Raw genomic sequence first — 13,322 nt, forward strand, 5'->3', positions numbered from 1 at the left:
AGCTTTACCAAACTCTACATTTATCCAAACACACATTAACCCCCAGGAAGGTCATAATTAAAAATGTGTAAATGTATTTTTATTACATAACAAAATATCAAAACAAGTCGCATCTATTTTAAAGAAAGCACTAGCACACTTTCCAATAAAAACATTTCACAAAATTAGGTTTGTTGGGTTTCAAAAATTAAACAATAAGTTTCTAAATGTCTTGCACGCTTTTCTGGTTGCCAAATGTTGTGGAACATGTTCATAATATATAATGAACTACAGCTGTGGTTATTTTGCTACTGACATCCATGAAAAATAACCTGAAAACCAATTGGTTAAAATGAATTGCAAAAATGTCTCATAAAAGTGAAGATAGTTCTGAGAAAAGCTGAGATGACGTATCATTTGTTTGCAGATGACATATTTAGAACCTGTGACTTAAGTGTCCGAAAATGTCCAAATATTTTTTATCATCTATCACTGAATTGATAGATGACCTGTAAGGGGAAAAATTATCATCATTAGAAGGAATAACAGTATTAATCAGGTCAAATACATAATTTATTTAATTTTATATGGCATGGTGACTGAGACACAATCAGCGTATGGCGATTATAGATTGTAAAAAGACAAATCTACAAATCTATGTATACCAAATCTCAGCAACAGCCTCACCAGATGCTGGGCTTCCAGCAGAGGTTTTATCAGTGGCAGAGAGTCTGACGCTGTGACTGTCTGAGATCTGAGCTGGCAGAGAGTCTGTCTGGGTGATTGCAGAGCCTGTGTGCAGGGTGGACTGTGAGTCTGTGTTCGCCCGAGCTGCTACGACTTCCAGAGCCGATCCCAGAAGGCGATTCTAAAGATAGAGGAGATATGATAAATGCATAAGCTGATAAACACAATCAATTCATGAATTGCAGTGGAGAAGAGCCTTCTCAGTCTTGCAGGAATAATGCTCAAAGGCAAAATAAAACAACCAAGCCAGAGATGCCAGCTAACCATCTGAATTGGTCTCTGTCTGAGCTCCCATTCTTGTAAAGTTTTGTTATCAGTCACTGTCCAAAAAGCATATAGGTCACTTTTTGTATATGTTATTCCCTGTGCTTTCCACAATTATTTATTAGGTGCCCAGAGGTCGCAGAGGCATATACATGAGCTGACACAAAGTAGACATTGTTCATTATTACACCCTCCATACATAATCTCAGTCATGTAGGCTATGAGGCTTTCAAAATGCATCTGGATCTCACGCTAGCAAAATAACTTCTACAAATGTCTTTTATAGGATGAATATTTCATCAGAATCTGTTCAAGTCTCTGAAATGCAATTCAACAGCATGTGACTCCTTAAAACAGATTTCTGCAATTGAAGTCTTTTTGAAATAAAAATGCTCAATGTGCTATGTAGACATAATCTGTTCAGAATTTGGTACTAAGCAACCCTGATGAACAGTATGAACTATATCAGCCTATCATAGCGGAGTATATTTACAGTAGCAAACATATTTAGTTCAAGGGTGGAAAACTTAATTCTGAATGTTTTGGTGTAATAATCCTTGACTAACGTAAGTAGACTAAAAAGAAAAAAGAAATAAAACAAAAAGAAAAGAAAAAAAGAAACAACGAAAAATAACCAAAAATTAAATGAAACAAAAATAAAACAAATAAAATTCAACAAACCAAGCAAAAGAATACAAAGTGAAATAAACAAAAATAAAACAAAACAAAAGAATACAAAAATAAATAAAAGTAAAAGTAAAACCAAACAAAATTAAATCAAACAAAAATAAACCGACTAAAACAAAACAAAAAAATAAAATAGAATCCAGATTCTGCATCTCCAGGTCTAGACAGAGGTCTTGCCATTTTTACCTGCAGCTGGATCTGCTGACATTGGATCGTCTCCAGGTGTTGCAGTCTCTGCTGCATCAGAATGTTAAGTTGTTCCTCCAGGTGGGCTGCTCTCCCAACAGAACTGTTCTCCGTTCTCTCCGGCTGGACACTGGACTCTGCCGCCTGCAGCCTCCTCAGCTCAGCAGTTACCAGTGCGATCTGAGCCTCCATCTCACTCTGAGCCTGATGGGCCAAACAAAGACAGTTTAAAGTCAATGCTATAATACTGTATTGCTTTAAGAACGTTACAATATTATAATGCTATATGAATTAGGGATGTTCATTTCAGTTATTTTTCCTAACCGACAACCGACGCTCGTTAACCGACAAGATTATTTTAAATTAGAATTGAATTAAATTAGAAAGGATAAGTGTCTGTGACCCGTTCAAAAATACTAACATTTGTTTCCCGGGGATTCATTTTACATGCGCAAAAAGCAGCAAACAACAGAACATGAGGATTCACATGGTCTTCATATCACATCACGCACCTGCAGGGCTTCTGCAAGCAGAGAAAAATATCATAAAGCTAGGCTATATAACGAATAAATAGGCCTATATGAGAAACATATTTTTACTTAAATAATAAATTAAGAAAATGAAAGAAAAACTGTGCAACAAGTAGCCTAGTATGCAGAGTTACGGTTCATTAATTGTGCTGCGCGAAAGGAAAAAGACGGCAGAAACCGGCATCCTATTTTTCTTTAGGCTTATTTTACAAAAGCACAAAGATTTGTTTTTATTGTGAATGTACACATGCCGCATGCGCGCACAGTTAAGCATTGCTACCTTGACAATGCAGCCTGTTCATTATGATGATAAAATACAGTCAGTCAAACATATGGAAAAAAATTATGTAGTAAAAAAAAATATGTAGTAAAATCTGTGCCGTTAAGTGTTATCACAGTACCGCCGTGATGTTATGCAAAACATTTTGTTTTACGTGGATATTGGAACGCGAGTGAAGTAGGCCTACATAATAAATATTAATTTGCCATTCAAATACATTGCGAATACGAAAACATTTGATTTTGTGTCGAATGAGAGACCCAACGTTGGTTTCAGTTTCGTTTTAGCCTAAATGAATTCGTTTTGGCTTGTCGTTTATATTGCTATAGCTTCTTTTATTTTTAGTTCTTGTTCTTTTCTAAATACTGTTAATTGAAAGGATTTGTTGTGGAGTGAGGGGAACTAAAATAGTCTAGCTATGTTTACAGTGTTTATTATAATATTTGTAAACATTTCGCTTCGGCATTAGACCTATTTCTGAATGAAATAATAAAATGCGACTTATGGGTAGGGCATTTTAACCATGCAGCAAACCTTTTTAAATATTTTGATAAAATTAATAATTAAATGACTTTTTAAACCGTTTAACTGATTTTATTAATCGGTCAAAATTCTTACGGTCGGTTAACCGGTTAAAATGAACATCCCTAATATGAATCTAATAATATCTACCTTGATAAGTGGTGCTGTGGCGACAATAGTAGCAGCTGTTATGGCTGCCACATTTGCAGAAGTCCCAGGATCTGCTGATGGAAAAGCAGGTTCTGGCTGGCCTCTTGGAGTTTGGGATCTGTCTTGGTCCAACACTTGCACTGTCACATTACGTCTTAAAGGGACACTTTGGGATCTGAGAAACAGTGAAATATTCATGTGTACAAAATAACCATGTTTGCTCATAGGAGTGACTGAATGAAATCAGGCATTACCTCTTCTTGAGGGCCGCAGAAACCGCTCCTCTCCCATCAGCGGAGTATGTCGAAATTTGCACGTCTTCACCTGCGGTGTTCAGAAATGTCAGTGACATTCAAAAATATACCAATAGAATACATATAATACCATTACAATTCAAAATAGCATAATGCATTTATATAAATTCATACATTTTCTGTCTGCATGATTTCAGTTAAGCTATACTTTATATATAATACCAATATAGCTCAAAACAAAATAAGGAAATAGACTTCACGTTTTCTGTCTGCATGATTGTAGTTTTTGATCTTGTAGTTTGATCTTTGAATATAATACCAATACAACTGAATTCAATTCAATAGAATAGAATACCTTTCGACTTTGTGTTTGCTATCTCCATGATCGTAGTTTGAACTTCTTTCCTGGAGGCCTATGTGAAAAAAAAAAGTTAAAAAAAAAAATATATATATATATATATATATTAATCAACTTATCAACAGCAAGTTTAAACCTAATACAAACCTAATATAACTAGGAAAGACGGGGAAAACTCACTTTGTCAAAAATGTCAGCAAATTGATTTGACGATCCACTGGGATGTTGTTCATGGGGTTCAACTGAATTCAGATAAAAAATGATTTATTCTTTTGATCCTTAAATGTATGTCACAATCGGACCATAAACAATCTAATAGTGTTACCTGTATCTGAAGCTGAAGGAATATTCACACGGAGGGCAGGTGGCATTTCTCTCTCATTCCCAGAATGAACATCTTCAGAGTCTGACAGTCTCCTGATGTAAATATGAACTTTATTATGACTCTCATGCTGCATTTCCTCTCTGCTGGCACCCAAAGCAGCTCTGGTTGAACGAATTAACACATCTGCTGCATCAGAACTGGATGTAGAGTCGTTTAAGTGCGTGTTATTGACCACAGACACACAACAAGAGTCCATTTCCACTTTTATATCAGTAATAAGACAGTCCAATAAGAGATAGCGGTCGTTTTCACTGATGTCAGTCTTTACAGTTGATAATAACAATGTACAGGCCCAGTGGTTAATCTTTGCTCATTGTCAGGCGTTTCTAACCGTCTTACCGTCAACATAACGATTATTGCCTTTATTCCTGAGATATCCACAGATGACACACGCCAAACACTCTGGTGTCATTTAAATTTCCCGCCGCAGGTGATTTTTAAAAGCAACAGGTTGGTTCAGCCTCTCATTTCTGCGTTCAGAGTAAATCCCGAATTCATTTCGTAGTATTTGAATGTGATATTCAAAAGCTGTTTTATTTCAGCTGTGACTCCAGTTATTTTCTCAGCGTCGGTTTTTGCTGACAACAAAACTTAACCACAACCGTAACAACGGCACGATCGCAGGACAGATTTCAAAATAAAAGCTCCCTGCGTCTTGGTCTCGGAAATCATGACACTGCTGCCCCCATTTGGTCCTTCTTAGAATTGATTTGATCTGGTAAACATGATAAATAAATGTTTATTTAAAAAATAAAAAAAGTCTGTATCCCTATTTGTTTTTTTGGGGGGGTTTTTTTGTAATAATAAATAAATAAAAAGTAATAAATCTGAGACATTTCAGAAGATTTTAATTTGGCATTTTTATCCCGTAACACAAGTAATCGTAAAACGACCGAGAATGTTTAAAAAAACACCTGTTTTGCAATATTTAATATTTTAATGTTAAAGATGCTAATATAAAGCATTTAAATAAAAGAAGGGATGCTTGTCTTTGTGTATCATGTCTGCACATTTTCAACAAGATGTGTATTGCAGACTAAAATTAAGCAAAAAGGATGTATAAATTATGTACAAATTTTATACTACATTACAAATGTAATACGCGATTTTATTTTTTATTTCATAAGGGCTCTTATTTGTTACGACAGTGTCGAATCTGCCGATGTGAAGCAGCGGATATCTGTTCTCTTCTCACATGTCCTTCACATCCTGAGCTCTGACAGCAAAGGTAAAAGATTATTATTTTTTTTTAATGTAACGTGCTTTGCTTCTTGTTATATTTACTGTCTGTCTCTTATTTATTATAAAGCGTTTATTAATGTATTTATTTTGGAAGGCATGTTTCGCATATTTAGTGTTATAAATGTACATGGGATATAATGCTAATGGCTAATGTAGCCACTCATCATCACACTGATATCACTTTAAGGCCTCTATTAGAAAAGAACACGTATTTATTTAGCAGCCTCTGCGCTGTCAGTGAAAACGGCGAGATTTTCTGGTCTAAATGCTCTCTTGGTGTGACTAATGTTGTTTCATTTGATTCACAGCATCCCACTGTACTGTAACTATGGCAGCTCAGGTCACTGAATCAGACCAGATCAAACAGGTAAGAAGAACCTAAGGCATAACCATACACATAAATGATTAAATAGCTATTTAACTGTCCATCTTTGCATTTTGCAGTTTAAAGAATTTCTGGGAACCTACAATAAACTGACAGAAAACTGCTTCATGGATTGTGTGAAAGATTTCACTACGAGAGAGGTCAAGCCAGAAGAGGTGTGTGACCGTGTTGTGTTCATGCTTATGTTTCTGATTTAAACTTGATTTAAACCGTAACTTTTCTTTCCAGACTTCATGTTCTGAGAGCTGCTTACAGAAGTATCTGAAGATGACGCAGAGGATCTCCATGCGCTTTCAGGAATATCACATCCAGCAGAATGAAGCGCTGGCTGCTAAAGCCGGTTTATTAGGACAGCCACGGTAATCATCTGCTGCTGGACTGAACTCCAGACCGTTACGCCAGGCTCTCTCGATTCCAGCATGGAGCAGAGCGGCAGGGCAGGGGACGCAGGCACTGGGAATAGTGTGAGAGGTCCTCTTAACGTCTGCCGGCTCGTCGGATAACTGGATCGTTGGTAATTTTGGATTCCCAAAGGACAGACACTCTCGTTTTGACCGTTATGCTGGTCGTCCGTAAAACACGAACGATCTTGATTGTTTTGATGTTAATGTGCTACAAAATAAAATATTAGTCAACTCTAATATTCAGTCTCGCTCGTGTATAATTTAGCTAATGAGATTAAAAGGAATAGTTCTGTAGATGAGTTTGTTTCTTCATGGGAACAGATTTGGAGAAATTTAGCATCACTTGCTCACCAAAGGATTCACTGCAGTGAATGGGTGCCGTCAGAATGAGAGTCCAAACAGCTGATTAAAAACATCACGATAATCCACACCACTCCAATCTTGTGAAGTGAAAAGCTGCGTTTTTAATAAATCCAACAAATCGGTGTAACTTTGAAATTTCACTTCTGGACAAAATATCAGTCCTTAATCCATAACGCTTCCTTCTAGGGATGTAACGATTAACCGCGAGCCGGTTGAAAATCGATTCAGATCGGTTGAGATGCTAAACAAATCGCGATTCATTTAGGGGTAGGAGTTTATATAAATGTATGTCTGAGGAGAACTTACTGTCTTTAGAAAAGGTTAGATGGTGTTTCTTCTTTTCATCTTGCCTCTGTATATTGCATATTAAAGTTTATAAGCGCAGCGCTGCTTTGTTTACAGCAGAAAACAAGGAAATGCTTTAAGCGCCGCCTGCTGGCAGAGAGTGAATCTGCGTCTCATTCAGCTCGTCTGCTGTTTCGGTTTCATGCAGATATTATCTACTGCTTCACAAAACTGAAGTCAAACCATTCTGTTTTTGCTTCAAATTTCGAAATGATACAATCTAATTTAGATTAAAAACTGCTCATGTTGCATGTATGCAGCATCTTCGTTTGGATCAAGATTAAAATGCAGTGGTTGCCTCTCATTTTAAAGGGAAAGAGCACAGACAAAGCCTGATTTTGTTTATATGAAGAGATTTATTTGTGTTATTTAATTTGGGGCTTCTTTTAAAATGTAGATTTAGTTTTATTTACATTTTACATTATATTTAAATTTTGTTATTTAGCAGATGCTTTTATCCAAAGTGACTAACAAATGAAGTGAAGTGACGTGATGTGGCCAAGTATGGTGACCCATTCTCGGAATTAGTGCTCTGCATTTACCCCATCCAAAGTGCACACACACACAGTGAACACACACACCGTGAACACACACCCGGAGCAGTGGGCAGCCATTTTTTGCTGCGGCGCCCGGGGAGCAGTTGGGGGTTCGGTGCCTTGCTCAAGGGCACCTCAGTCGTGGTATTGAAGGTGGGAGAGAGCACTGTACATTCACTCCCCCCACCTACAATCCCTGCCGGTACGAGACTTGAACCCGCAACCTTCCTATGAGGACAATAGAAGCAATCAAAACCAACAAAAGAGCAACAATATGCAAGTGCTATATTGGTACTGTATATTATTAGTGTTATATTTCAATTTCACAAAGAAATGTGCAGCATTTTGTCCAAGCAATAAGAAAAGGACACATTTAATTTATCATTTGTCTTAAATCTAATTTTGTTAAAAAAAAATTGTGAATCGAATCGAGAAATCAAAATCGTGAATCGAATCGTGAGTTGAGTGAATCGTTACATCCCTACTTCCTTCTGTAAAAAAGTCCATGCCCTGTTGTCTTGCATCAAAATAGACTGAAATGTTTGTTTAGAACAATTTTTGCTTGATCAGTGTGTATTTCTCTCCCGATTCAGATTACTTTGTGACTGTAGAAAGCAGTATTATGGATAGTAGACTTGTATTTTAGCTAGAAGCAATGGTTTTAAGTTAAAGACATCTTAATTATGGATTTGCTTCTTACAAAGTGGTGTGGATTATGGTGATGTTTTTATCAGCTGTTTGGACTCTCATTCTGACGGCACCCATTCACTGCAGAGGATCCATCGATGAGCAAGTTATGTAATGCTAAATTACTCCAAACCGGTTTCCAAGGAATAAACTGATCTACATTTTGGGATGGCCTGAGGGCAAATACATTTTCAGCAAAGTATTTAACTTTTTATTATTAAACTTATCAATTCCTTTAACACGTGTAAGTTCTGCGTAGACTTGATTAATATTGACTAGCTAGATGAATCTCAGAAAACATGGCCATAAAATTCAGTCCAAAATAAATAGATTTTTGCCCTTTTTAGAACCGTTTTTATTGCAATTTTGCATTGTGACATGACATTTAATTTTCAGTTCACTCAAGTTTCCACATCGTGGTAGTATTTGTTTATACTCCCTTTAAGCCATGTGGATCTAATCTTGTAATAAAATAGTGGAATTAAAATCTGAAGGAAAATTCTGATGATGTCCATATTTTGTCCTAAAAATACAGGAATGCATTTTTTCTCTGCCAAATAGGTTAATGTTCCCCTTTTGTGAGTTTTCACCCAGTTAATAAAGACAAAGAAATAAGAATATTTCTGAATATTTCAAAACTTTATTAGAAATGAGAAGACCTCTTCTTATTTTACATAAAGATACAATGGCTTTGCACAGGAACCTAATGCCTTCATTTCTTCATCCAGGAATCTGTAAATAAACTGAAGTCACAGGGAAACAAGTTTTCACAATTTCGTCAGTGAATTAATCGATGCCTACAGCATAAAATGTTCAACATAGTCATATGGGTCATCACTCTAGACAGCTTGGGTTTAGGTTCCTAAATGGTTGAATATATACAGTCTAAAGATGTGCTAATGCTTCTACCAACTTGACATAGAAAAGGAAAATTAATATACAAAGATGTACGGTTTAAAAAATAATAAATCATTTTTACAGTTTGTGTAAAATGTATTTTTCAAATACATAGTTTTTGAAAGATCTATTTACAAAAGGAACAATCAGTAAGAAACCCCTGGGCTTAACATACACATGTGAGAAGCAACTCATTTATTCAATTGGTCAAGAACTCAAAGTGAAAATGAGAATTAAGGATTAAATTATAAAGTACCAGACAATCTGAAATAAACAAGAATGGGGAGGAAAAAGCAGGTCACCAATTTCTGGTGTTCCATCAGGGGAGCTTCGGGGCCCAAATGGAGGAACAAAACGAGGGAAGATGCGGTTTACTGCACAGTAGTTACCCAAATTGTGACGTCACATTCAAGGGTTCAAGATGACCCGACAAAATTTCTCATATTCTTTCTACCCCACCGACCGAACCGAATGTGGGACGATTGTGATTCATCTTGTAAAAAATACAAAAATGCTGTCCACGGACTGAATAAATATATTTAACAAGTTGCAAGATAATACCTTTATTTTACACAAAAATTTCAGCTCTAGAAATCTTTCATTAAATAACTTCACGGCTGTGATATATACTTTTTGAAATTTTCCATACTAAAATAAAAACTCTGCAATTACATATAAAAAGACAAAATACACTTGCAAAGGAAATTAGTCCACTGAAAACAGTTTTATCTCGTGTTCCACTGTAAACATGTTTAGGTTTTTTTTTTTTTTTTTAATTTTCATTTTCTTAAAAAGAGATAACAAAAATAGGTTTTGCATAATTCTCTGTGCTCGCATACTAAGATAGAAGTGGAAGACGCTGGCTGCAGTTTTCAGTAAACTACATTCCCATTTGCAATTGACTTTGTCCTACTGTTCCAAAATAGGGCACTCTGCTGTAACACGCGTACTTTGGCAGTTCTGATGGAACAAGCGCACTACAATTGACCTTTCTTTGAATAACCATGTCCAGCTGGTTAAGGTGACCATTACCTAGGGATCTGAGACAATGTTCTTACCATGTTCTGATAGAGGAACGTACAACTGATTGACTACTGCATCCAAATTCAGTCCCTGCAGCGCAGAAGCAGTAAGAAGAGGTTTCTGTTCAGCGTTTGTAGAGAGCGAAGTGAAAAGTGCTGTCGTATTCGTTCTGGATGGATAAATCATAAGCTTTGATTTCATAGATTACATTCAACCCTCACGTGGAGTCTGTTCCCTGGTGCGACAGCGAGCGAGAGGAGGCAGGATCAGTTTACAAAGTGCAGAAGGTGGGAGGGATCAGAGGAGACGTGGAGGCGGTGGGCAGTCGAGTGCTATTGGCTGTTTGCTCTGGCCCGTCAGTATGCCAGTGTGTCTCCGTGGAGGCAGCAGGATGCTGAGAAGGCAGAGCGGGGCAGGGGGCCGGGGGCGGGACATCACCTGCACTCGACGGCCACAGTGTTCTGCGTGGGGGAAGCTGAAGACGGGCTCATGCCTGTGTCGGACGAGCCTGATGATGTGGACGCTGTGGTGTGGGACACTGTTGATCAGAATCAGAGGTCAAGAAATCACAAAAGACCAGAAATTGACTAATTCAAACACCGTTTACACTTATGAACATTCAGTACAAATTCTTTAAACCTGATGAACAGAATAAACATAAAACAACCAATCATAGCTATTATTATTATTAAATTAAAGGGGTGATATGACGTTGCTAAAAAAGAACATTATGTTGTGTATTTGGTGTAATGAAATGTGTTTATGCGGTTTAAGGTTCAAAAAACACATTATTTTCCACATACTGTACATTATTGTTTCTCCTCTATGCTCCGCCTTTCTGAAACGCGTAGATTTTTACAAAGCTCATCAGTCTGAAAAGCGAGGTGTGCTGTGATTGGTCAGCTATCCAGTGCGTTGTGATTGGCCGAATACTTCAAGCGTGTGACGGAAATGTTACGCCCCTTACCATACTGTGATGCCGTGTCTAGGCGCAACAAGACAAAACCCATTATAAACGAGGCATTTGTAGCATCCAGAGGGGACATAATTCTGGATTATAATGACTTATACTGTCTTAAGGTGACCATTACCTAGGGATCTGAGACAATGTTCTTACCATGTTCTGATAGAGGAACGTACAACTGATTGACTACTGCATCCAAATTCAGTCCCTGCAGCGCAGAAGCAGTAAGAAGAGGTTTCTGTTCAGCGTTTGTAGAGAGCGAAGTGAAAAGTGCTGTCGTATTCGTTCTGGATGGATAAATCATAAGCTTTGATTTCATAGATTACATTCAACCCTCACGTGGAGTCTGTTCCCTGGTGCGACAGCGAGCGAGAGGAGGCAGGATCAGTTTACAAAGTGCAGAAGGTGGGAGGGATCAGAGGAGACGTGGAGGCGGTGGGCAGTCGAGTGCTATTGGCTGTTTGCTCTGGCCCGTCAGTATGCCAGTGTGTCTCCGTGGAGGCAGCAGGATGCTGAGAAGGCAGAGCGGGGCAGGGGGCCGGGGGCGGGACATCACCTGCACTCGACGGCCACAGTGTTCTGCGTGGGGGAAGCTGAAGACGGGCTCATGCCTGTGTCGGACGAGCCTGATGATGTGGACGCTGTGGTGTGGGACACTGTTGATTAGAATCAGAGGTCAAGAAATCACAAAAGACCAGAAATTGACTAATTCAAACACCGTTTACACTTATGAACATTCAGTACAAATTCTTTAAACCTGATGAACAGAATAAACATAAAACAACCAATCATAGCTATTATTATTATTAAATTAAAGGGGTGATATGACGTTGCTAAAAAAGAACATTATGTTGTGTATTTGGTGTAATGAAATGTGTTTATGCGGTTTAAGGTTCAAAAAACACATTATTTTCCACATACTGTACATTATTGTTTCTCCTCTATGCTCCGCCTTTCTGAAACGTGTCGATTTTCACAAAGCTCATCGGTCTGAAAAGTGAGGTGTGCTCTAATTGGTCAGCTATCCAGTGCGTTGTGATTGGCCGAATACTTCAAGCGTGTGACGGAAATGTTACGCCCCTTAACATACTGTGATGCCGTGTCTAGGCACAACAAGACAAAACCCATTATAAACGAGGCATTTGTAGCATCCAGAGGGGACATAATTCTGGATTATAATGACTTATACTGTCTTTTTACGCATTGCATCACACCCGCGTAAACATAAAACCATGTCTGCATTTGTGATCAGAGAAATTACAAACAGCAAGTGCTACTCTACACTGCTCAAAACTCGCGTTTGGATCGTCAGTGGCAAATCCTTTAAATATGAAAACGTACTTACAGGCTGTGAGTCAGCATTATTTGTCAGAACACTGGCATTGTAGGCTACTCTCCCAGGAAACAGTCCTCGTCCTCCTTAAAATGCGTTGCACACATCTGAATATTTGGGTTGAACTGTTGTAAATACAACGTAGCCACTGATTTCTAGTCGTGTCCTCTTTTGGAAGTCACAACGAAACACAGCGCCTTCACGACACGGCGGCGGCGGCAGCAACAATACTACAGCGAGAATCAAAGTTACGCCTTCTTACTTTGCGTGCACATTTGGGCGGCGTTATGCAAATCTTCCCACACAGTGACATAGACATGTGTGGGTGTGTTTAAACGAGGCGTTTTAGGAGGCCGTGGACGACTCTTAACTTTTATAAAGAATATCTCTGGGTTTGAGACTTTAATCTTTGCAACTGCAGGGATCTTATCTATGCACGAACAGCTTGTAACACTCCAAAGAGAAAGGAAAACTTGAAATCGCATCATATGACCCCTTTAATATTTTATTGTCATCATTATTATCAGTTTAATAATAATAATAATAATGTTATAAACAAATAAATTCATAACTATTACTACTACTATTATTATCATCATCATCATCATCATCATCAAGTCAAAGGTCAATAATTCTCAAAAGACAAGAAACCGAGAAATGAGAACACCATTTACAAATTTTTTTTTTTTCAGAATAGACGCAAAAAAAAAAAACATTTTTTATGTCATTATTATTAAAAAAAAATTTAAATGTTTTTTTTTTTTTTTTTTTGGATTTCTGCCTTTATTTTACAGGACGGGT

The 13,322-nt window shown here is 37.6% G+C and overlaps 2 protein-coding genes across 4 annotated transcripts in view; one reads left to right on the top strand and one right to left on the bottom strand.

Moving 5' to 3' along the window:
- The first annotated feature begins 4,353 nt into the window (after positions 1–4,353).
- On the top strand, positions 4,354–6,645 carry timm9 (translocase of inner mitochondrial membrane 9 homolog). 3 transcript variants are annotated; one of them, XM_016274039.1, is made up of 5 exons: positions 4,354–4,379; positions 5,470–5,570; positions 5,893–5,951; positions 6,029–6,124; positions 6,198–6,645. In XM_016274039.1, coding segments are annotated over exons 1-5 (393 nt in total). In that variant the 5' UTR covers positions 4,354–4,377; the 3' UTR covers positions 6,333–6,645. The 3 variants fall into 3 exon arrangements, with proteins under 3 accessions (XP_016129525.1, XP_016129527.1, XP_016129526.1); XM_016274041.1 differs by lacking the exon at positions 4,354–4,379 and adding an exon at positions 4,988–5,060 and having other exon boundaries at positions 5,470–5,561; positions 5,891–5,951; XM_016274040.1 differs by lacking the exon at positions 4,354–4,379 and adding an exon at positions 4,997–5,060.
- A 2,985-nt stretch (positions 6,646–9,630) lies between these two features.
- Positions 9,631–13,322, bottom strand: part of arid4a (AT-rich interactive domain 4A) — a 33,402-nt gene continuing 29,710 nt past the window's right edge. Inside the window, exons 22-23 of the mRNA XM_016274102.1 lie at positions 11,316–11,844; positions 9,631–10,233 (exon numbers count right to left, since the gene is read on the bottom strand). Of these exons, the coding sequence (XP_016129588.1) occupies positions 11,741–11,844 (104 nt within the window). The 3' untranslated portion in view covers positions 9,631–10,233; positions 11,316–11,740. The remainder of the gene's footprint in view (positions 10,234–11,315; positions 11,845–13,322) is intronic.

This window comes from Sinocyclocheilus grahami, unplaced genomic scaffold (assembly GCF_001515645.1).
Source record: "Sinocyclocheilus grahami isolate Dianchi unplaced genomic scaffold, SAMN03320097.WGS_v1.1 scaffold84.1, whole genome shotgun sequence".
Lineage (NCBI taxonomy): Eukaryota > Metazoa > Chordata > Actinopteri > Cypriniformes > Cyprinidae > Sinocyclocheilus > Sinocyclocheilus grahami.

What these genes read in the sequence shown, in the direction of transcription:
- timm9 (XM_016274039.1), top strand. An exon ending in AATCAGACCAGATCAAACAG is followed by an intron (nt 5,952 to 6,028) that starts GTAAGAAGAACC and finishes TGCATTTTGCAG; the next exon opens with TTTAAAGAATTTCTGGGAAC. An exon ending in GAGAGGTCAAGCCAGAAGAG is followed by an intron (nt 6,125 to 6,197) that starts GTGTGTGACCGT and finishes TTTTCTTTCCAG; the next exon opens with ACTTCATGTTCTGAGAGCTG.